Source organism: Zeus faber (genome assembly GCF_960531495.2).
Source record: "Zeus faber genome assembly, chromosome: 5".
NCBI lineage: Eukaryota > Metazoa > Chordata > Actinopteri > Zeiformes > Zeidae > Zeus > Zeus faber.
Window position 1 is genome coordinate 13,797,195 of NC_137192.1, and position 22,575 is coordinate 13,819,769.

Genomic DNA, 22,575 nt, shown 5'->3' on the forward strand with positions numbered 1-22,575 from the left:
GTGTTTGAACGGTGTTCCACGTATCACATGTTTGTTTGTTCTTTGTCTTTAAACGAGTCGTGATCAATAAGAAAATCCGACAGCAGCTCCAGGTCTCTGCTTCGATTCAGGCTCATATTACAGTTTTTCTTAGTTGGTCACACACTAACACTGGTACTTGAATGACCACATCCTGCAACTCGTGTACCATAACCTGAACAAACTATGCTAAACTGCAAGCACATTTCCTGCTTTACACACAGATTGCAGTTCTAAACCACACAAATAAAATCTCTTGCGTTCACATGAAACACACTGCCATTCAAAATGCTACATTTAAATTTCCCACTATCCACACTGACTTTGCACATGGGCAAACACATGTTGCACAACTGTTTGATTATCAATCGGAGCTTTTCTGTTTCTGTTTCTGTTTCTGTTTCTTCTGTTTTAGAGCAATGGATTGCAATATAGGAGAGAGAGGCAAGAGCAAGAGGAGTGAGAGTAAGAGGAGGAGGACGGGGAGGAGGAGGACAAGGAAGAGGAAAAGCAAGACCAAGGAGAGCCATCATCTCTGATGAAATCCAGGCCACTTTGGTTGACCATGTGGTCAACCATGGTCTAACAATGAGGGAGGCTGGACAGAGAGCACAACCAAACATGAGCAGGTTCACAGTATCGTCCATCGTCCGGACTTTCCCAAATGAGAATAGTTAAGAAATCCATACAGTTCTTAATGATTACTGTATACAGTATATTGTTCTATTATTTGTTCTGTATGTAGAACACTTCACACATCCATCTTTGTATTTGTTGGGACGTAGACAGTATTTTTTTTTTGGGGGGGGGTCCGTATTATAGGTTTCCGTGGTTACGAGGTTCCATAATCCAAGATTCCCGAATCTGCAATCTGTGATTATATGCGGGGACGTTAGGAGCAGACCGGGGACTCCCTCTGCCCGTGTCGGACCAGATGTCGCCGAAAATCAATTATTTCTTAATCACTCTACTTTTGCGGCAATGGGGGCCGCGGCGAGCTCAGGTTTGGAGGAGTGAGAAGTGAGGAGTTTAAACTGTTCAAATACCATCAGAGGGGGCGGCCCCACTCCCGACATGCGTGCAAGTTCAGGGATACTGTGTACTGTGTACAGGGATACTTCTCAGTCACTCTCTTACACCACCTGCCCCCACCCCCACCACCACCCCACCCCCTGCCAACAAGTGAATTATGGCCGCACCCATGAGTTACCACACCGGGTGACGCACCCGAGTGACACCACTGCGTGGGTTAAATGTCAAAATGGAAAACAGAAAAAAAGATCACACCTGCCAATTTTGGGAACGGCAAAAAGAAAAATTGGCTTTTAATCGTGGCCTCGTCCAAACTTGAGAGAAATGTACATGTCAAGGTATAAAAATTGAGACTGAGAAAATGTTCGTTTATTTCCTATTTTTTTTTTTTAAACAAAATCCATTTCAAGCGGATGCAACTTTTTTTTTTTTTTTAAAGGGGGAGCATATTGGTACACCTCCAAATCTGGTGTAGTACTAGTAGTTTTAGGCATTTTTCCGGTGGGGTCAAAGAGGCAGGTTTTGACATAGGGGAGTAAAAGAGTAACGTCCCAGACAACGGGAAATACTCTTCTTAAAAGTGCAAAGACCATGGAATTGTATTTAAGCATGGTCCTGTAGTGAAAGCATTGACTTCACTTTCCACCCCTGACAGCAGAACAACATAGGTTGGGGGGTTCTTTTAATTGATATATATTTCTTTTTTATGTTTTTCTTTTTTTTCTTTTTAAACGTGTGCTGTCAGCATGCTGGACATACAACACAGAGCATTTGTATTCCATTGCATCTAGGACAGAGTTAATCTGCAAGTAGAGTTCAAGTTCTCAACCTGCATCGCAACTCTTTATTAATTCTTAAATCATCAAGAACTGCTGCAATAACGCTGTACTGTGGACGACCTGCAGGATGACAAGAGCACAGCTTTTTGGTTATACAGAACCACCACCAATCCACTCTCTGGAGAACTCTTTTACCATGTTTGGGTCTATAAACAACTGATCACTATTCCAAGAGGGAGAGATTCACCAGAGGTGAGATAGTTAAACACAGAACTAAACAACATTTACATGGAAACATAAACATTGGATGTCAACAAGTACTGAAAAACAGTTAATTAGGTCCAGGAAAAACTGGAACTACAAGGTGGCCTCTTCCTGTCATAGTTATGGCAGTAAATGAGGGAGGAAAGGAGAGGAATGCAATGGGGAGGGTGCTGGGTTGCATTCGAAGGTGCGGTGGCGTGTGTGTGTGTGTGTGTGTGTGTGTGATGGGAACTCTTGTATGTGTCTGTATGTGTGTGTAATCCACCGGTGAGTGTACAAGACTTATCCAAATTGGTTTTGGTGTATAAGGTCGGTATTATGTCATGGCGCCTCCAAGTAGCAGAAAGGGCCCCGAAGTCTCCCCTGAGCTCAGCAGCTGCGTAGACAATCTACGGCTGCAGCAAAGCCCCGAGAACCCTGCCCTGCAGCCACAGAAGATCCCCGGGCCCCTAGAGAAAACGGAGGCCCGCGGCGCAACCCCCACGCCTGGCCCCCTAGGAGCATAACCCAGTCCCAGGGAGCATGAGGAGACCCCGCACTCCAGGGGCGCACACATACAACCCACCCCCAAGTGCAGGCACAAGATGCAGCCGCAAGCACAGAACCCGGGCCGCGGGTGCCAGGCACGGATCCAGGCCCTGCACCAACAGACCACACCCCGCCCGAACCGCCCGCCCCGCAGGCAAGCCGGCGGGACCCCCATGCCCATCCACGCCCCGTGCAAGGGCAAGGCCTGCCGAAAATGCTTGAAATGTTCTCCAAGTCCGGGATAATATCAGATTCAGCAGCACTGTACTGTACTACATCATCTGTACTACATCATCACAGAAGATGCAGTACAGAACTGCTGACACTGACTTGGATCTATCGCACTCGTCAAACTGAGGTCCGAGATATGATTTACAGCTTCCGCCTCCCGCTTCTCATAATCCATAACAGCACTGAGATGAAAGTTTTCACAGACAAGTGAAACCGAAGAATCCTCGTGCTGCGCTTTAACCATCTGTTTACGGAAGTGACTTCAGCGTTTTACTTCTTCGCGGGTGAAGTGAACTGTGTTTCCCAGTGTAATCTAACAGGAGTACTAAACTCGACAGTTTAACATTTATCTACTTTATTTACCTATTTAAAAATCAAACTCTGTTTTGAAAATACGTTGAGAGATTTAAAAAAACAAAACAAAGGAACACATATCTGAAAAAATCGAATTTTCCTTCTCTAAGGTTTTTTTTTAACTTATTATAGTAGATAGCGGGTTTTGTTGCGGTGGGTCACAAATGTCATCGTAACATGTTGATCTTGTTTAGACTGTCTCAGAATATGTCTTATGATCTCTTCAGATGCTTTAAGTTAAACAAGGTCTTGCAGTCATACAGTTAAAAAGGACTAAATTATATGTTTTTATAGTAGTCTGCCAAAAATAACTTTTAATAGAAATGAAATGTAATTGTTGAACTTGGTGAGTGGGATGTGTTTGTACTGTGTTGCATTACTTCTACGTATCACATGTTTGTTTGTTCTTTGTATTTGTTGTATTTGTATTTGTTCAGAGTGATCAGAGTCAAACCTTAGCGTACATGTGACGGTATAAAAATTGATACTTCAAAAATTGTGTTTAATGTTTTTAAACAAAATCCATTTCAAACGGATGCACTTTTCTTTTTTTTTTCTAAAAAGGGGAGAATATTGGTACACCTCCCAATGTGGTGAAGTACATCTTAGCAGCCCTGGGCAGAGATGCTGAGAGGGGCAGGTCGAAAAACAAAAAAAGCCACATGGACCACCAGCTCCGGTCTGCATGTGCCTGCATCGTACTCAGGCACAAACTTATTTCATTTAACAATGGCCACTTGTATTTCTTTTGGCCTATACCAAGACCGCAGACTTCCTGCTCGGCCTCTGAACGAGGGTGAGACTGGGGTCGTTCGCGAGTCGGTTTCCCCGTGTCCCCAGAAGCGGTCCAAACGCTCACCACTTCCACCCCGTGGCGCGTTCTACCCTTTTCGTTTTTGGTTTTTTTTTTTCAAAATCTCGCGCTGGAAAAATGACACGCCCCTTTTCGTAAAAAAAAAAAAAGAAAAAAAGAAAAACGATGAGAACAAGATTAACACTGGACTGGAAAGGAGTCAATCGCCTGTTTTAAGTGGATTTAAAAACAATTAATAAAATACCCGCGTACTACACGTTCAGACGGAATGGCCCCAAAAAGGAAACAGAGGCCGGGGGTAGAGACGAGGAAGCGGAGGAGAGAGAGGGAGGCTGACGCTCCCGCATCGCTGGCAGGTGCGTTTCAACATGATCGCTCTTAAAATGCTGCTGCGTTCGCTTTCCAGATTGAAGGCTTTTCTTCTTTAATGTGTGACTAATTGTGAAGTTCTGTTATTATTATTATTATTATTATTATTATTATTATTATTATTATTATTATTATTATTTATTCATGTTCATTTGATAATGGTAACAATAGACACGGATATTGAAAATATAACTCTTCGGTTTATTTCATTTAAGAAGATTGCAATTCCATATATTTCAGTTTTTTTGCCGTGTGTTTGCCTGTTCTATGGTTAGTTCTATCCTGTAATACGTTCTGTTATTGTATAGCTCTTCTTTCCTTATTTGTCACATCGATAATGAAAATATATTTATTCGGTTTAAAGAAGATTGCACTGACAAATATTTATGGGGGGGGGCAATTATGCCGAGGGCACCCAAACGGCCAGCAGCGGCCTTGGTCACAGTGTTTCTATGTACTGCATCTGACAGCATTTAAAAAGTATGATATCAGCTTTGACAGAGTGGAGTAAAAGTGTAACGTCCCCTAGAATGGGAAATACTCATTCTTAAAAATGCAAAGACCTTGAAATTGTACTTAAGCACAGTCCTGTAGTGAAAGCACTCACTTTCACTTTCCACCCCTGACAGCAGAACAACATAATGGTTGTGGAGTTCTTTTAATTGACACATATTTCTATCTTCTAAATTCCTTTTCTTTTCACTTGGCAATGGAAAGGGTGCACAGCTCTGCGCTTACAGGATTCACCTGACGGCAACTTGAAAAGCTGCAATCCTAGGTCCTTCTCCATGACCTCTTATGCATCGTTGTAGTTTCTTCGGGAGGTGGGAGGAGCTTCAGGCCTGGAGCTGTCCGATGCCCTCCAAAAGATCCGTGTCAATAAAAAGATCCGTCTGAGCAAAAGTGGCCTGACGCCAAAATGCTGCACAGGTGGAGTCGTGTTTTTTTATTGGCTCCACCCGCTTTGTGGTTAAGCGTTTCAGACGCTTCTGTGTTGTCGTAGAGGTGTATTGAAAAGAAGAATCTTTAACACAACACACAACACACCACACTACAACACATGCACACACACACGCACGCACGCACATGCTTTGGATGGTGGCCAGTGAAATGAGGCCTCTGCATTTAACCCATCCTGGCTTGTCCTTCCTCCGGAGGGCAGCCAGGAGCAGTGGGCAGCATTCATTGACGCGGTCGGGGACATTACCCATCGCTGGTCAGACAATGATGAGTGCATGTTTTTGGTGGGGGTTACCACATTTACTTGACTCAGATGAAGTGGTAGACGACAAACAGCCACGGAAAGAAAAAGTCTTGAACTGATGAATGTCATCATCATATTGCATCGCAATAAATTAGGCAAATTCAAGCCTCCTCAATATTTCCCAAGCTATTTCACAAAATTGCCACAACTTTTCTGTATTAAATTGACAAATCAACCTTCAAGCAGTATTTTACATACAGTAGTGATTTTATTTGGTGTTTAGTGTGTGTTGATTTAGAAGTTTATTATATATTTTATAGACTGGAACCCAAGAAAAAAGCTCAGTATTTATGTGACTTTGAGCCTCATGGATCTATGTTTAGAAAAAAATAGAATGAGTACTAAAATGTTTCCGGTTGTTTCTGTGTTTCATCTCATCACAGGCAGTCTCTTTCAGAACTCTTTCTTCATAAGGGAAAAGTTAAAGAAATTGGGGGAGAAAAAAAAATCTAATAACATTTGAATTGCATTTTTTGCCAATTCCCCCGATTTAACACCACAAAAACATTACATTACATTGCATTTAGCAGAAGCTTTTATCCAAAGCGACTTACAATTATTCAAACACCGACGGACGCAGCCATCAGGAGCAATTAGGGGTTAAGTGTCTTGCTCAAGGACACTACAGCATGCTAGCAGGAGGAGCCTGGGATCGAACCAGCAACCTTTAGATTACTAGACGACCAGCTCTACCTCCTGAGCTACCGTCCCATAAAAACAAGCATAAAAGTTCAGTTTGCCAGTTTTTTTTGTCTTGTTTCATGCACTTCCGCTGTCACAGCCATACAGAAGGCGAAGCTGAACTGCCAGATCAACAATGCCATGCACCGAACCTTGGACATCACGGCCGAGCAGCTGGTGGTCAGGCGGGGCCAGCCATTCCTCCTCACCCTGGAGATGAGCCAGCCCTTTACGAAGGGGGACCCGCTTTCCATCACTGTGGTAACAGGTAACCACGGTTACGCATGTGTGCTCGCAGGCGTGCGTGCATGTGTGTGTCCTAGAATATGGAAGTTTATCTCCGTGAACATTTTGTAGTTGAAAGATTTAGATTAGAGGAATCAGACCAAAACTCCTGCTATATATGCAAATATATAATTTAAACATTTCTATCATATATTTTTTGTATTTTTTAATAATCATTCTTATAATTGTTAATTTATACTCCAGCGTTGTGTGTCGTGATATGATCATTTAAATGATGTATTATTCATACATTTGGCGCAGAATTGCCCCCTTTCTATGCAAATGAGCCTTGTTGCAAAAAACTTTCAATTCACAAACAGCAGCACAAAAAGCCTCATGCAGTTAGAGTGAAAATATTACTGTCTGCAGCTGCAGAGACCTGGTGGCAACTGCGCAGGGATCAAAAAAAAGAAGGAAAAAGAAAAGCAGTGTTGCGTGTTTGTCCTCAGAGAGCCGGTGCAACTGAAGCACATTTGTAAGTGGTGTCACGCCCAGACATTCCAGTGATCAGTAAATAATATTTTGACATTATTGTTATAATTATTATTACTTTCACGGCATCCGAAGGTAACGGAACAAACAGTCCCTGGTGGTTTTCAAAACACACTCCAAAAGCAACTTGTTTAAACTTTTAATCATTTGTTGTACAAAAAAGGTGTTGCAAACGTTGACAAAAAATGGTTTCGTAATTCCTATCAAAAGATATCGAAAAAAACACTAAAAGTTAATGGGAACAGCGATGAAGTGGTCCAAATTGGCATTGAACCACACAGCATCAAACCTGCAGGACCATGGACAGCTCAAATATATATATATATATATATATATATATATATATATATATATATATATATATATATATATATATATAATTATTATTATTTATTTATTTATTTATTTATATAAGACTGATAAATCATAAAACAGGCAAGTGTAGAGCAGTGACATATGGAGACCAGCCGTCAGTGAAATATCTTTTGTGAATCAGACGCTGAGACAGCGCAGATAGCGGGAGCAAGTGATGCACAATTCATGGTGCTATTTGCTGCCCAATCCATTCTTTGTCAAGTTGCCCTGAATTTGGAGTGATGTATGTGAGCATAATGTTTATGTCTGTGTACATTACTGTCCCTGGCTATTTATCAGCTTTTTTATCATGAATTTGTTTTGCCTATCTATCTGTCTATTTGTCTGTCTGTCTGTCTGTCTGTCTGTCTGTCTGTCTGTCTGTCTGTCTGTCTGTCACCCCAACACCCCCCCTTACAGGGTCTCACCCGTCTGAGACCCGCGGGACGCGCTCTGTTTTCGGGAACCCGTGCCCCATGTGGAGCAGCGATGTGCGGGCGGTGTGGACGTACGAGATCCACAGCAGCTCAGTTCTGCAGAGGGGCAGCGTCACGCTGGCGGTGACCCCCGCTGCCGACGCCCCCGTGGGGAAGTACTTCATGTCCGGCAACACAGGGGGAGGAAAGGATGTCAGCCTGGGAAGCCTGGTGGTGCTGTTCAACCCCTGGTGCTCAGGTAGAGAGAGGGAGAGGGGTGGGAGGGGTAGACAATTTTGGGAAGGAGGGAGGGAGGGGAAGAGGGGAAAGTGGGGAGACAGGAGGGGGGGGGGGGATGAGGGAGGGAGAGAGAGGGAGGGAAGGGGGGGGCTGAAGGGAGGATGTGAGAGCGAGATGGAGGGAGAAGAGAAGCAAACTGAAGAAAAGAGCATCCTCTGGGTTGATAGAAGGGGATATATATATAGATAGATCGATATTTATGTATTAACCTATTAATAGGTGTGTGTGTGTGTGTGTGTGTGTGTGTGTGTGTGTGTGTGTGTGTGTGTGTGTGTGTGTGTGTGTGTGTGTGTGTGTGTGTGTGTGTGTTCAGAGGACTGGATCTATCTGGCTGATGAGCAGGAGCGACAGGAGTACGTGATGAACGAACACGGAGTGATCTATACTGGAGCAAGTCACTACATACAGTCTATGAACTGGGACTATGGACAGGTACAGACAGACAGGCAGACAGAGAGACGGGCTGACATGCAGACATAGAGAGAGAGCGAGGCAGGCAAATAGCTCTATCTGTGTCTTCCCGTCTAGTTTGAGGAGAACATGGTGGACATCTGTCTCAAGCTGTTGGACATCAACCCCAAACACAAGAGAGATGCGGCGGACGATGTCTCCGCCCGCTGTAACCCCATCTACGTCAGCCGTGTGGTCAGCACCATGGTAGGAGGCCATGGCTCGCTAGCGGGTCCACGGTGTCATCACGGGTCCAATTGGGCTCATGTCCAAAACTTGGGACCAGTGAAGACCTCATGTTTAGCGGCGTCCTCCACTGCCCTTTTCCCAGATTAACTGTAACGGCGACAGAGGGGTGCTGCTGGGTCGCTGGGATGGTGACTACAGCGATGGATTCCGGCCCAGCCACTGGACCGGCAGCGCCGACATCCTCTCCCGCTGGTACCAAAGTGACTGCCACCCTGTCATTTATGGCCAGTGCTGGGTGTTTGCTGCAGTGATGTGCACAGGTAGGTGAAGCCGTTGTAGGCGTGAGCATGTCTGTCTGATGTGCTAATGCCTAGTTTGTGGTTTAAAGGTGAATAATAGGAACATTGACCCATTTTATGATTTGAAGCCCAAAGTTCAAACTGTAACCACCTGGTACACACCTTATGATTGAACATGGTATTGTTGTACTACCACTTGTGCGTACTTCCAGTGTTGAGGTTTCTTGGCATACCGTGCCGTGTGGTCACAAACTTCGACTCAGCCCACGACACGGACAATAGCCTGACCATCGACACCTTCTACGGAGATGACGGAGTCCTACCTAAGGGCGCAAAAGACAGCATTTGGTGAGAGAGAGAGAGAGAGAGAGAGAGAGAGAGAGAGAGAGAGAGAGAGAGGATGATAATAAGAGATCTTTTAGACTTTATAACACATTATATCAATGCTATGTAAAAAGTAATCCGCACTGGCCCCATGATATCTGTCCCCGCTGGTCAAGAAACACTAGCTTCCCTTGGAGTGTGGAACTCTTGTGGGCTTATACATTTTGTGTTTAGCCTTTCCTCCTTTTGTGCCGTTTTCACTCTTTCAGGAATTTCCACGTGTGGGTAGAGGCCTGGATGAAGCGTCCAGACCTGAATAAAGATGGAAGCTACGATGGCTGGCAGGTTCTGGACCCTACGCCACAAGAGCTAAGCCCCCATGAATCCAGAGGTAATTGTTCAGTTCTTTGCTAAAATTAAAACAAAAGTATACAACACGGTGTCTCGCGTATATTTTTTCAAGACCCTGTGTCCAAAACTGCTACTGCTTATTTTGTTAGTTTTTTGGACTGAATATCGAACATACAGTAACAAGAGATAAATTAATATAAATGGAGTGTGTTTTATTTTTTATTTGTCCTTGAGACTAGAAGAACGAAAATGGACAAAAATACACCCATCTACAATCCTGGTCTTCACTTTGACTTTGTCTCTTCTAGTGTTTTAAGGTTCAAACCCATTGGTCTTGAGTTGGACTCCAAATTGGTTTTGGAATTTACTCTAAAAGCTTCTGTCTCAGTATTGACTCTAACACTGTAGGACAAACATGCCACAGATCCACCAACGTGGATATCTGTGGTGGATATCTGTAAGCTATTTTAATAGGGTTGGGAAAAGTGAAAGGAAAGGATGGATTTAAATGATTTTCCTGCCGGTCATGACATGGTCTCAATGGTCTCAGAAATGAGAGAAAATGAAAATGAAAATGGAGAATCTTATGGAGACTTAATTTTTGCTGCTCCTCTGTGGCTGCAGATGTGTTCTGCTGTGGTCCCGCCCCTGTCGCAGCCATCCTCCAAGGCCACGTCAACATGAAATATGACATCCCATTCGTCTTCTCTGAGGTCAACGCCGACTGCGTCACCTGGCTGGTCAGTACGCGGGTTCCATATCGAAAATGAAGTCTTCACCTCTATTTTAGAATCATTCGCACTAAAGCCCCTTTACCACATGTAATCCATAACATTTCTGGATATAAAATACCCATAAAAAGCAGCAGGTAGCCATTCCTACATTGGCCTCCTTTGTAGAAAAGTTCTGTATGGAGTCTGTCCGAACGTAGATGACTTCTGGATGCATTACGTTATGCTTGTGTGAGAGGTGTCCGATATCATGCGAGACTAGGCAACAGAATCAGTTTTGTTTTCAGACCAGGAGGTCGATGCCCGTCTCCCCGCCCCTCCTGTTCAGCAGTTCCCTCTGCTGACAGAGCCCCCGTCCTCGGACGCAATAACCCTAGCCCGAAACGAAAACAAATAATTTTTTTAATATTTGAACAAAATAATTATTCGTAAAAACATACTATTTGTGCTTTATTTAGATCCGGTTCCACCCCTACATTATGGCAATATTACTGCTACCATTGCCACACACTTTCATTCACAGCCATAGCGGCATTTCCAGGAAATTATGCTAGGTCGAGAGTGGGGAAAACAAGACCAGAACTGGAACATCGAGACCATACTGTTCACACATTACGTCAATACAGGACATTGACTGTAGATTTACGGCTTTCAGTACAAGTGAGAAATGGGCTTTAGACTCTAAGAACTTAACGGGGAAAAAAAGGCTCCTGAAGGATCTGACCTAGGTTCAGTTGGGGTATCCAGGTCTCTTCCAGGCCTCCTTCATACTCCTTTCAGCCTAGGGTTGGGCGCTTAAACGATCTAGATAATTTTCACGATAAAGATGATACGTTTATGAGATTTATTTTCAACACAGTTCGATACAGAGTCAGTTTTCCTCTACCTACAATGACAACACAAACAGCCAATCGTACAGAGCAGAGAAACAACCACGTAACACGAACAGTCAATCGTACAGCAGGAGCGCCAGTGCTTCCTCCCCTCTCTCCCCGGCCTGCGGTGCTCTCTGGTGGGCAGCACGCAGCGGTGATGAGGCCCGGGGACGCGGCTGGTGTTTCCCAAACAACAACTTGAACTTGAACTCGCTCTCCTCCCAACCCGAGCCCGGCACAGCACATAGGTGTGTGATTAAAGAAAGAATCAGCGATTTTTAGTGACGTCTGGTCTGACACGTCGGAGGGAGTCCCTCGGTCCGCGCGTATAATCACAGAGCGCAACTTTTCGGACTGTTCTTAGACGACAATGATGTTTATAAATATATTTTAGAGATGCAGTAACGAAATTTGAATATTCCAAAAATCAACGATTCGAGTGCTGAATATGCCATTCAATTGTGTATTTTTTAATATTATTATTTTTATTTTTTATTTTATACAAATAAATAATTCATTATATATCATAAATATAAATTGACTTACATTCGCAAATCAATATTATGTGAGGAGCAATACAGTTCAATATAAATTAATCCAGTTTGTTGCACAGTGCAAAGCCCGCGTCTGTCAAGCCCACGGCCTCCTAGCAACACAAGGGGACGCTCTGCCCTCATCTGCTGCTACCTCCTCCGGCAAACTCCACACACACCTGAGACCCATCACCATCAACCGCTGTATTTATTCCCTGGCTCCTCAGTCACTCATCGCCAGATCCTCAGCTAACTTACCCGATCGTTCCCGTCCTGCTTCGTCCAGCCTGGTTCCCTGACAATTCACCCCGAACCTGGAGCCCTCCTTCCCAGTCCACACCGGTCCTGTCCGATAGTTTCCCCGGCCCGGACACACTCCAGCCCGGACTTGGTCGTAACAGTACGATCTGGCCAAAAAATATGGACTCAGCCGACACGGAAGTGCTCCGTCGTACGCTCCTGACCTGGGCGTTCTCTTAGGACTGGTTCGCGGCTTGCCTGCGCTTCCGCGGTTTAGGAACGTCGAGGTCCCGAGAGCCATTCCTACAAGATCTTCACACAGGAGATGACGAGCATCTTCGTTCACCCGGTTCGCAGAAAAGAAGCAGAAAAAAGGCTCCTCTCTCTCCATCAGAGTCCCCGCAGCAATTCTGAACTCGTCATGGAGTTCCGGACTCTGGCTTCAGGACATTTTCCTTAACGCCCTGAATGACGGCAGGAAGAGTTAGCGCGGAGGGACGAGCCTGCCCAACTTGGACCAGCTGGTAGACTTGGCGACCAGGCTAGACCAACGGCTCCAGGGGCGCTGGCGCAAGACTGGGGCAGGCTTCCAGCCTGCGCCTCCCACCTGGCTGGTCACCCCCCCAGCCACCCCAAGCCAGAGCTCCTGCAGCTCGGTCGCACTCGGATATCTTCTGAGGAACAAGCCCTCCACATGCAGACCGGCTCTTGTCTGTACTACAGTGGGGCTGGACATCTCTGGGCCACATGCCCGATCCGGCCAGGAGGGTCCGACAACTAGGCGGAGGTAAGAGCCAGCCGGACCATTTCCTGCCGTCTGGGAATCACTGGGAATCCATAGTTTTTCACCTCATCGACTCTCCCCAGACCCCATGGTTCTGGGTTATCCCTGGCTCCGGGCCACAACCCATAGATAGACTTGGCCACCTGTAGTATTACTGCGTGGAGCACCCATTGCCACAGCCATTGTCTCCGTTCCGCCTCGGCTCCCTTGTCTGACACTCCTCCAGTATCCCCAAAAACCCAGATGTGTCCTTCGTCCCGGAACAATATCGGGACCTGGGCCAGGTTTTTAGTCAACAGGGTGCACTGTCCCTACTGCCACACTGCCCCTATGACTGCAATCAATCTACTGCCAGGCGCCCCTCTCCCCTGCAGTCGACTATAAAACCTCTCCTGGCCTGAGCGGGGAGCCATGGAGAACTACATTCGGGACTCCTTCTCCACCGGGATCGTCCGCCCCTCGTCGTCACCATTGGGCGCAGGTTTTTCTTGGTGGCCAAGAAAGACAAAACCCTCTGCCCCTGCATAGAGGGGGCTTACCGACAGCACAGTAAATAACAAGTATCTCTTGCCCCTGATTGACTTTGTCTTGTTCCCCCCCGTGGGGCCACCCATTTCTCGAAGCTCGACCTCTGCAATGCCTACCACTTGGTCCGCATTCCTTTGGCCTGTCTAATGCCCCGGCGGTTTTCCAGGCTTTAATAGATGATGTCCTCCGGAACATGCTAAAGTGGCTGCGGTGACAGAGTGGCCAACCCCCAACAGCAGGAAACCTTCTTCAATCCTTCCTCGGCTTCGCCAATTTCTAGCAGTGATTCATCCCGAATTTAAGCCGCATCGCTGCCGCTCTCTTAGCCCTCACCTCCACCGCTTCACCATTCAAATGGACTCCCGCAGCCGAGACCGCACCGAACGAACTTAAGACCCGCTTCATGTCTGCCCCCATTCTAGCTCAGCCTGACGGAAACCTCCAATGCATGATGGAGGTGGACACCTCAGACACATGGGTAGTAGCTGCTTTGTCCCAGTGCTCCCCAGCAGACGTAAGCTCTACCCCTGGGCTTTCCTCTCCTGTAGACTCACCCCACCAGAAAGGAACTACGATGTGGGCAACCCGGTACTCCTGGCTGTGAAATTCGTGCTGGAAGAGTGGGGCCATTGGCTTGAGGTGGTGAACCAGCCCTTCGTTGTCTGGACCAACCACAAAAACCTGGCCTCCATCCAGTCAGCGAAGCGGCTCAACTCCCGTCAGGCCAGGTGGGCTCTAGACTTCCTGGAGCGACCAGCTCCCATGGGCCGAATTCACTCACAACACCCTGGTCAATGCGTCCACTGGCCTATCCTCGTTCCTCTGCTCTCTGGGCTACCAGCCCTCTCTGTTCCCTTCCCAAGGGGCAGAGATAGCAATGCCCTCTGTCCAGGGCCATATACGCATATTCCCATATCCCATATCCCATATTCGTTCTGCTCTGCTCCAGGCATCCACCCAGTCCCAGCAGCAAGCGAATCGGTGCCGGATCCCAGCACCCGTGTATGCCCCCAGCCAAAGAGTGACTTGCCCTTCAGGTTGGACTCTCGCAAACTCGCAAACGCGGCCTCATAGCACCACTAGGGGCCGCTCTGCCCTCATCTGCTTTTCCTTCCTCCGGCAAACTCCACACACACCTGAGCCCCATCATCATCAACCGCTGTATTTATTTCCCGGCTCCCCAGTCACAATCGCCAGATAGTCAGTTATCTTACCGGATTGTTCCCGTCCTGCTTCGTCCAGCCTGGTTCTCCGTCCATCCACCCGGAACTTGGACCCCTCCTTCCCAGTCTATACAGTCCTGTCCTGTCTTACTCCACCTGGTCCGATAGTTCCGCCGGCCCGGACCCGCTCCAACCTGACTGGACCTCTCCCGTCATCTCCACTGTGACCCTGAATAAAACTCCTTTGTTTACCCCTGTCTGCCTACCATCTGTGTCTGTGTGTCTGTGTTGTGCATTTGGTCCCTCCTAGCCTTGGTCATAACGGCATCAGCAGAGACTTGCGAGTGCACTAGCGCACAAATTTGAATACATCTGATTCAATTTAAATGTTAAAAATGAAAAGCATACAATTTCCAATTGGATAATAGAAGAATATCTGCAGCCCTGATATATTTATATATTATTTATTTCTCTTTTTAGTTCACTTATTTTATTTTATTTATTCAGTGTTTATGGTAAAGCCAAGAGACTACACTTAAAACTGTAAATTGAGCATTATTATTATTATAATTCAATATATATTGTGATATTTATCGACATCGATCAATATCAATAAACATAACATATAACATATAACATTTTTGGCCATATCGTCCAGCCCTACTCCAGCTCCCCTCCTAGACTCCTTCAGGCCTTCTCCAGGCCTCGTTTCTCAATCTGTAGCTTGCGCTGATTCATCCTTTTTCTATGGCCAGGTCAGTGCTGATGGCTCTAAGACGAAAATCCAGTGTGACACAAAGACAGTTGGAGAACAGATCTCCACCAAATCTGTTGGTTCTAACGTGAGAAAAAACATTACCCACCTCTACAAACACAGTGAAGGTAATGGCTGTTTTTTTGTCTCTACGACACACTAACCCAGAGCAAGCGATTGGGTTTGGCTCGAGGACATTTCAATAGATATGCTTATCATTTGGCTGCTGATGAAGGATTTCAACCAGTGATCTTGCCACTCACACAGGTTCAAGTTATTAGATTGTCTTCTTTTGCACATTAAATGTTGTAGGTTTTATGCCTTGAACTTGTGTAATTACTAATTTTTGCATTGACGTGTGTCCTTAAATTGCTCCAGAGCAGCTATTGCCATTGACTATAGTGGTGTAAGCCAATGTTTGTATATTGTACATTGTATATGTTGCAGTTATTCTGAATACATCATATACTCATTAGTTCCTAATATTCTTACTATATCTTGTTTTTACCATGAACCCCTGCATGCCAAAGCAACTTCCTTTTGCAGGACAATGAGTTTTATGTGGCTATACAGCTTGAATGGTAATTTCTCTGCAGGCAGTTTAAAGGAGAGAGCTGCCTACAAGCAGGCTGTCAACAGGATGAACTGTGAGGAGGAAGTATGTGAACCAGATAGGGGGAAAGGAGGACAGCCTGAGGTGAAGATGATTTTCCAAGAGGTAAATAATGAGGCGGAGAAAGACGCAAAGGCATGTGGTATGCCTTGTTGTCTGTTGACTCTTACCATCAGTCAAATGTGGCATCAATAACTGCCCTTTCTTTCTTAAGCCACATGCTATATTCACTTTTACCTTTAGGTTTTCATCCGATTTTTTAATTTTTGGTGTCTGTTCTTGTTTACTATATTCAAGCCTCTATACACCACATAATCAGTCCAAATAAATGTGAATATTTTACTACAATAAAGTCATTATATAACTTCTGTTTGTCACAGAAGTTTTATTTGGTTTTGGCGAGTTATACTATTGCTGACATTTGATGGCAGGAGAGAAAGCCACAGAGCGGCCAGGACATCCTGCTGGCTCTGAAGCTACATAGTCTGGACCGTGTGGATCGCACACTGTCCATCCATGTCAACATCCAGGCCATGCAGTACACTGGCATCCCAGCCAAAACCATACAGACATACCCACAAGAGAAGAAGCTGCAACGTGGAAAGGGTACGCAGCCGTTCTCTTGAGTGCATTTGTGCTTCCTCTTTCTCTGAAATGTGAAGGACAAAGCTTTACAAAGGAACCAAATACCAGAAGAATAAATTCCGTCATTCTTGTGAAGCCTGTTAAGACTGTATTGTGACCAAGAGTTTGATGAAGAAACTTCACTTGACTCTTCCAGATCTGTCCATCCCTGTGGTGATTCCATTCTCAGTGTACGGTAAATACATGTTGGACTGTGACAGCCTGAAGGTGTCAGCTGTGGCCAAAGACAAACAGAGCCCAGAGCACATCTACATGGCTGAGATGGACATAGTCCTCCAGGATCCGCCCATCTCCATCAGTGTGAGTCCGTCACATTCAAACACTGTCCCTTCATGGGAGTAGCATCTTATTCTACATCAACACTAAGAAAAATATTGTTTATTAACTGTATTTTAAGAGGCTGTGTAGTTGAAAGAACGATCACAGATAGAAGAACCCTTTTACCGCATATATACCATCTGGATTTGTTGGTGATACATATTGTGAAATAGTGTAAATTACATAATACAATGCCAATCAAACAAGAACACAAAGCAGGTGCTACGCAACGGAAGTCTCTTTGATTCGGCAGAGAAAGACCAAAGAAATGGTTCTTTAACAATGCTTGGTTTGAAAAGGTTCTTTGTGGAACCAAAGGTAGTTCGTATATGGCCTCACTTCTGATCCAGTTTTGGTTCAGGTCGCACCTTTATCTGTAATTTTTAGAGAGTTAACCGTACAGCGACCACTCTGCTGACACTATCTGGGTGGAACATCGTGCATAATGCATTTGCACATTCCCGGTTCTGGGCTGGACAATTTCACAGTAGCATGGGATGAAAGTGGTCACAGTGGTATTTGGGAACCAGGTCTGCTCTGCTTGACCCTACACAACCCAAATGAGTAGATACAAAACAAAGAAATAAATTGTGGCTGTGTTCCAGGTTTTGGGCCAAGCTCGACAGTACCATGAGATGACAGTGGAGGTGGTGTTTGAGAACCCAGTCAACGAGACGCTGAGGAACTGTTACTTGACTATTACTGGCAGCGGTCTGCTCCGCAATAGTATCGAAGAGAGGTATGTACCAGAACACTAGGTTGGAGTCAAGTTTTCTCTTTACCTCAACAATCCTACAAGAGTGAAAGCCTCTCTTCTCATTTGTGTTTGGGGGTATCCTGGGGATTCTGAAAGAAAGCGTTGACCTAGACAAACACAAAGTCTCATTCAGGGCATAACAAGCAAATTGCAAGGGTTTAAGCCAGTTATTTGCTACCTGGTTGGTGTCATAGCAATGTTTTACTGCTGCGTAGTTGCATGCTTGGAGATTATCTCAGACAATCCGATTTCCAGGTAATTTGAGCCTTTTATATTGTGAACAGATCCTGAACAAAGTGGGTTTGTAAAAGGTATAGGAGGAGGAGAAAAATCTGGGAGTTGTCGGGGAAGGAGGCCCGGAAGCGTGGGAGGAGTTTATAGGGGTCGACTTTCATCAACAGGATTTAGGAGGGAATATCAATGAAGTGCCTTTGCATAGCACAGTAGGCCTCTGTTTATCTCATTGTCTCTTATCTGAACTTACCAGGTAAACTTAACCCCCATTCCGCCAGTTATTCTGGTTGGTGGCTGCAAAGCACAAAATAGTCAGTGCTAATTGTCCAATGCATAGTGAAATCTTAACAGTTCCTAAATCATGCACAGGACTGAATCAAATTCAAATTCAAATGAATGAGGTTGTACTCCCAAGTCTCCATGCCAGTTTACGATCTGAACTCAAGTTTCATTGCCATACACCTCACCAGGTTTCAGGAGGTGTTGCCAGGATCGAGGGTGCAGAAGCGCATCACCCTGACCCCCTACAAGACCGGCTTGAGGACCCTGTTGGCCGACTTCGACTGCTCCACTTTTAAGGACATCAAGGGCAGCTGCACAGTCGAAGTTAGACCGTACATCGGTTAACTTTCCTGAGACACCAGTGGCTCGGTGGTTCTCCTTAACACTGCATCATCACAGTTTAACATTATTGAATACTATATGGGCTCTTTGGTGTAATTGGCTGTTGCTATAGGGCTGCTATAAACCCTGTTACCTCATCACTTTATTAGTTATTCCTGCATATTACCACAAAATTTGCCTCCTTCCTGCAATTACATTTTTGAAACTATAAATCCTAATACACACAGAGATGAATTAACAGTGATTGCGCAGTTTTTGCTGCTGCTAAACCGGGGCAAATAACAGAAAAGGGGAGTCTCTAATTCACAAAGCACTGCAAAGGCTGAAATGCACCCCTGACTAGCGTCTCGATCTGGAGGCCTGGAGCTGTCCTCAAATCACCTGTAAAATCTCTGTGTGAATAAAAAGATCTATTTGAACAAACATGGACTCGTGCCGTGGTGCGGAGTGTTTGTGGTTTTCAACCTGCTACATCGGCTTTTTTATTTTTTTAACCTGTGCTGTCAGCATGCTGGGCATACAACACAGAGTATTTGTATGCCATTGCATCTAGGACTAAGTTAGTCTGCAAGTGGAGTTCAACTCCTCAACCTATAATACCATTTTTTATTCATTCTTTAATCATCAAGAGCTGCTGCAATAACTCTGTTCTGTGGATGACCTGTGGGATAACAAGAGCGCAGCTTTTTGTTGCACAGAACCGCCACCAATCCCCCTCTTTGGTGAACTATTTTACCATGTTTTGGTCTTAAATGACTAATCATCATTACTGTTACTACAAGAGTAGTAAGGGGAATCAGCACGGGTGAGACAAATAAACAAAGATATGTTACATCAAAACATACAATGAAAAATATAAACATAGTGTAATATTTTCAGAGGTCGGGATCTTCCCTCGTAAACTGGCAGGGTGGGTAAACATAAAGGAAAAGGTCATAAACTATGGTTCCAACTCAAAATTATTATATTTAATTCCACAAAACAACTTGGGTTCTTCCAGACAGGGCATTCACAAAACAAAAAAAGAGGGCTTACGGAATGAATGCATGCTTAAGTGCATAAGGAAATCGGGGGTGGCAGAGAAGTATATAAGGTACAGGATATGTGTGAGGGCAGTCAGACAATAGTAAGGTGTGCAGTAGGTGTGACAAAGGCATTCAAAGTGGTGGTGGGATTGCATCAACGATCAGCTCTGAGCCCTTTCTTGTTTGCAATGGTGATGGACAGGTTAACAGATGAAATCAGGCAGGAGTCTCCGTGGACTATGATGTTCGCGGATGACATTGTGATCTGTAGAAAGAGTAGAGAGTAGGTTGAGGAGAACCTGGAGAAGTGGAGGCATGCATTAGAGAGAAGAGGAATGCAAGTCAGCAGGAGTAAGACAGAATACATGTGCCTGAATGGGAGGGAGCGCGGTGAAAAGCTGAGAATGCAAGGAGTGGAGGTGGAGAAGGGGGATGAGTTCAAGTGCTTGGGGTCGACCATCCAAAGAAGCAGAGAGTGCGGGAGAGAGGTGAAGAAGAGAGTACAGGCAGGGTGGAGTGGGTGGAGAAGAGTCCGCAGTGATCTGTGACAGAAGGGTTCCAGCATGAGTGAAGGGGAAGGTCCACAGGACGGTAGTGAGACCAGCTATGTTGTATGGTTTAGAGGCGGTGGCACTGACAAAAAGGCAGGTGGCTGCACTGGAGGTAGCAGAGTTGAGGATGTTGAGATTTTCATTGGGAATGACATGGATGGACAGGATTAAGAATGAGTACATTAAAGGGACAGCTCAGGTTGGACAGTTTGGTGGAAAAGTGAGAGGCCAGATTGGAAAAAAAAAAAAAGGCCACATGGACCCCCAGCATGTGGCAGCATTTTGCCTCCTGGGAGGCAAAGAGGCAGGTTCTCGGCAGCCCCACCTGCACGTGCCTGCATTGTATTTAGGCACAAACTAATTATATTTAACAATGGCCAATTGTATTTCTTTTAGCCTATACCAAGACCATAATTGATTTGGAGGGTGGGGTTTTAAATGGAGTGTCAAACTTTTTTTGACATGGTTATACGCCTGCAGAGCTCGGACTCACTGAACGAGAGGTGAGACACCGGAAATCGTGTGCAAGTCAGTGAACAAATCTTTTAAGTGTCGTCCCCGGAAGCGATCCAACAACCACCACTTATACTCTGTGGGGAATTCCACTGTTCTGTTCTATGGGGGGGGGGCTTTTTCACAATCTTGCGCTGGAAAAATGTCACGCCACTTTTCATTAAAAAAAATTAACACAAAGAAGAAAGGTCTCCTCCTCGACTGGACAGAGTCAATCGCCTGTTTTTAGAGGATTTCAATAACCTGCGTAATGCGCGTTCATTTTGGCGTCGAGATGGAATATCCCCAAAAAGGAAACAGGAGCCGGGGGCAGAGAGGAGGAAGAGGAGGAAAGAGATGGAGGGTGAGGCTCCCGCATCGCTGGCATGTGTGTTTAAAAGTGTTCATTATTAAAATGCTGCTGCGTTGGGTTTACTGGGTGAAAATAGAAAGTTTTACATTTACAGTACTCTACCTCTGCTCTACTTCTACCTCACTCTTCTCTTATTTTATTCTACCTCCATCTAGTCTCCCGCTATTTCAAGTCTTTTTTTTACCTCAATTCTCCCTCTACTCTACCTCTATCTTCCTCTACCTACTCTGCTCCACTCCACTAACTCTACTCTACCTCCATCTGCTCTACTTCTAAATCCAATTGCTCTCCCTCTACTCTTCTTCTACTCTACCTCCTCTATCTCCATCTACTCTACTTCTACCTCCCCCTACCTTTACTCTACCTCTACTTTACCTTTACTCCACTCTACTCTACCTCTACTCAACCTCCCTCTCCTGTAACAACTCTACCTCTAACGCCCATGTATACCTACCCCCCTCTACATTTCCTCTTCAATATTTACTCTACCTCTACCTTCCTCTACCTACTCTACCTCCCTCTACTGTAACAACTCTACCTCTCTACTCGGCTCTCTAGTCTACCCATTTTTGTCAGTATCTGGATTAACAATGATGAAATCATATGCGATTAAATGCCAGTTTTCATTTCATATAATCTTTGCATCGTCTGAGGGTTTAATCACTCCATCAGTAGATGCAATTGGCTGGAATGTCAGCCAACCCGTTCTCAGTCCTGTCCTTCAATCTGTCTGCAAACTACAAAAAAAAAAAACAATTGTTCACGTTTTTCTACGTGTAGTCATTTTGGAATCATACTTAAAGGCAAACTAGGGACATTCAAAATAATCAGCATTTTGGTGAAATGTGTTTTTTTGTGGTAACGTAACATGAATTCACAGATCGTTAGATGAAAGTGCTAAACCGAGGTAGACACGCCTTATTGGTTAGGCTGCTTAAAATGCATTGAACTGGTAAATATTGTATGTAAAAGCAACATCTCTCATTATTGTAATTATATAGACATAATTCTCATTATGTCTTTTGGTTGAAAAGTTGTATTTGACAAATTCCCTGGTAATAAATGTGGTTTATGCAAATTATGCTAGAGTTAAGAGGTGTCTTCAACTCAAAATGTTGTATTGGACCTGAGGAAAACCCATATCAAATTTCATAATTCTAATAGAAAATGCAGCAAATATCCTGTTTTGGTCACTTCTACTGACATGAACCATCTGCAATGTGAAGTGGTTGCTCAGTCGGTGGCGGATCTCTGCAGATCCATTAACCATGCAGTCTCTAAAGAACCTGGATTTTTCCTGTTTGAGGGATGATTTCGCAGTTGGGTCATGGACTTCAGCAGAGGGAGGTCAAGTTCAAATCCCAGCCGAGCAGGTGGACAGGTGGAAATACTGCAGTGGCATCTGAAACTGTAAGAAACTATGAAAACAAACCAGATGTCTATCAACAGAGCTGTACAAGTTCACAGATGAGATGCCGGATAATCGATGTGTCTACATTATCTTCACCCGTGTGTGGTGGTGGGGGGGGCGATGTCGGTTG

At 45.0% G+C, this 22,575-nt stretch overlaps 1 protein-coding gene across 1 annotated transcript; it reads left to right on the plus strand.

The window, feature by feature from the left end:
• Positions 1–4,200: 4,200 nt before the first annotated feature.
• LOC307230969 (protein-glutamine gamma-glutamyltransferase 2-like) lies at positions 4,201–19,016 on the plus strand. Its single transcript, XM_080001476.1, has 15 exons — positions 4,201–4,376; positions 6,435–6,602; positions 7,886–8,140; positions 8,495–8,613; positions 8,710–8,838; positions 8,963–9,140; positions 9,332–9,467; positions 9,713–9,834; positions 10,419–10,534; positions 15,404–15,530; positions 15,999–16,120; positions 16,447–16,621; positions 16,797–16,960; positions 17,584–17,717; positions 18,440–19,016. Exons 1-15 carry the CDS (start codon positions 4,289–4,291, stop codon positions 18,594–18,596), a joined length of 2,190 nt encoding a protein of 729 aa, XP_079857602.1. The 5' UTR covers positions 4,201–4,288; the 3' UTR covers positions 18,597–19,016.
• The last annotated feature ends 3,559 nt before the right edge of the window (positions 19,017–22,575 follow it).

Coding starts and splice junctions, on each gene's coding strand:
- LOC307230969 (XM_080001476.1), top strand. CDS start 4,289: ATGGCCCCAAAAAGGAAACAGAGGCCGGGGGTAGAGACGAGGAAGCGG. Junction 4,377..6,434: donor CGCTCCCGCATCGCTGGCAG/GTGCGTTTCAAC, acceptor CCGCTGTCACAG/CCATACAGAAGGCGAAGCTG. Junction 9,835..10,418: donor AAGCCCCCATGAATCCAGAG/GTAATTGTTCAG, acceptor CTGTGGCTGCAG/ATGTGTTCTGCTGTGGTCCC.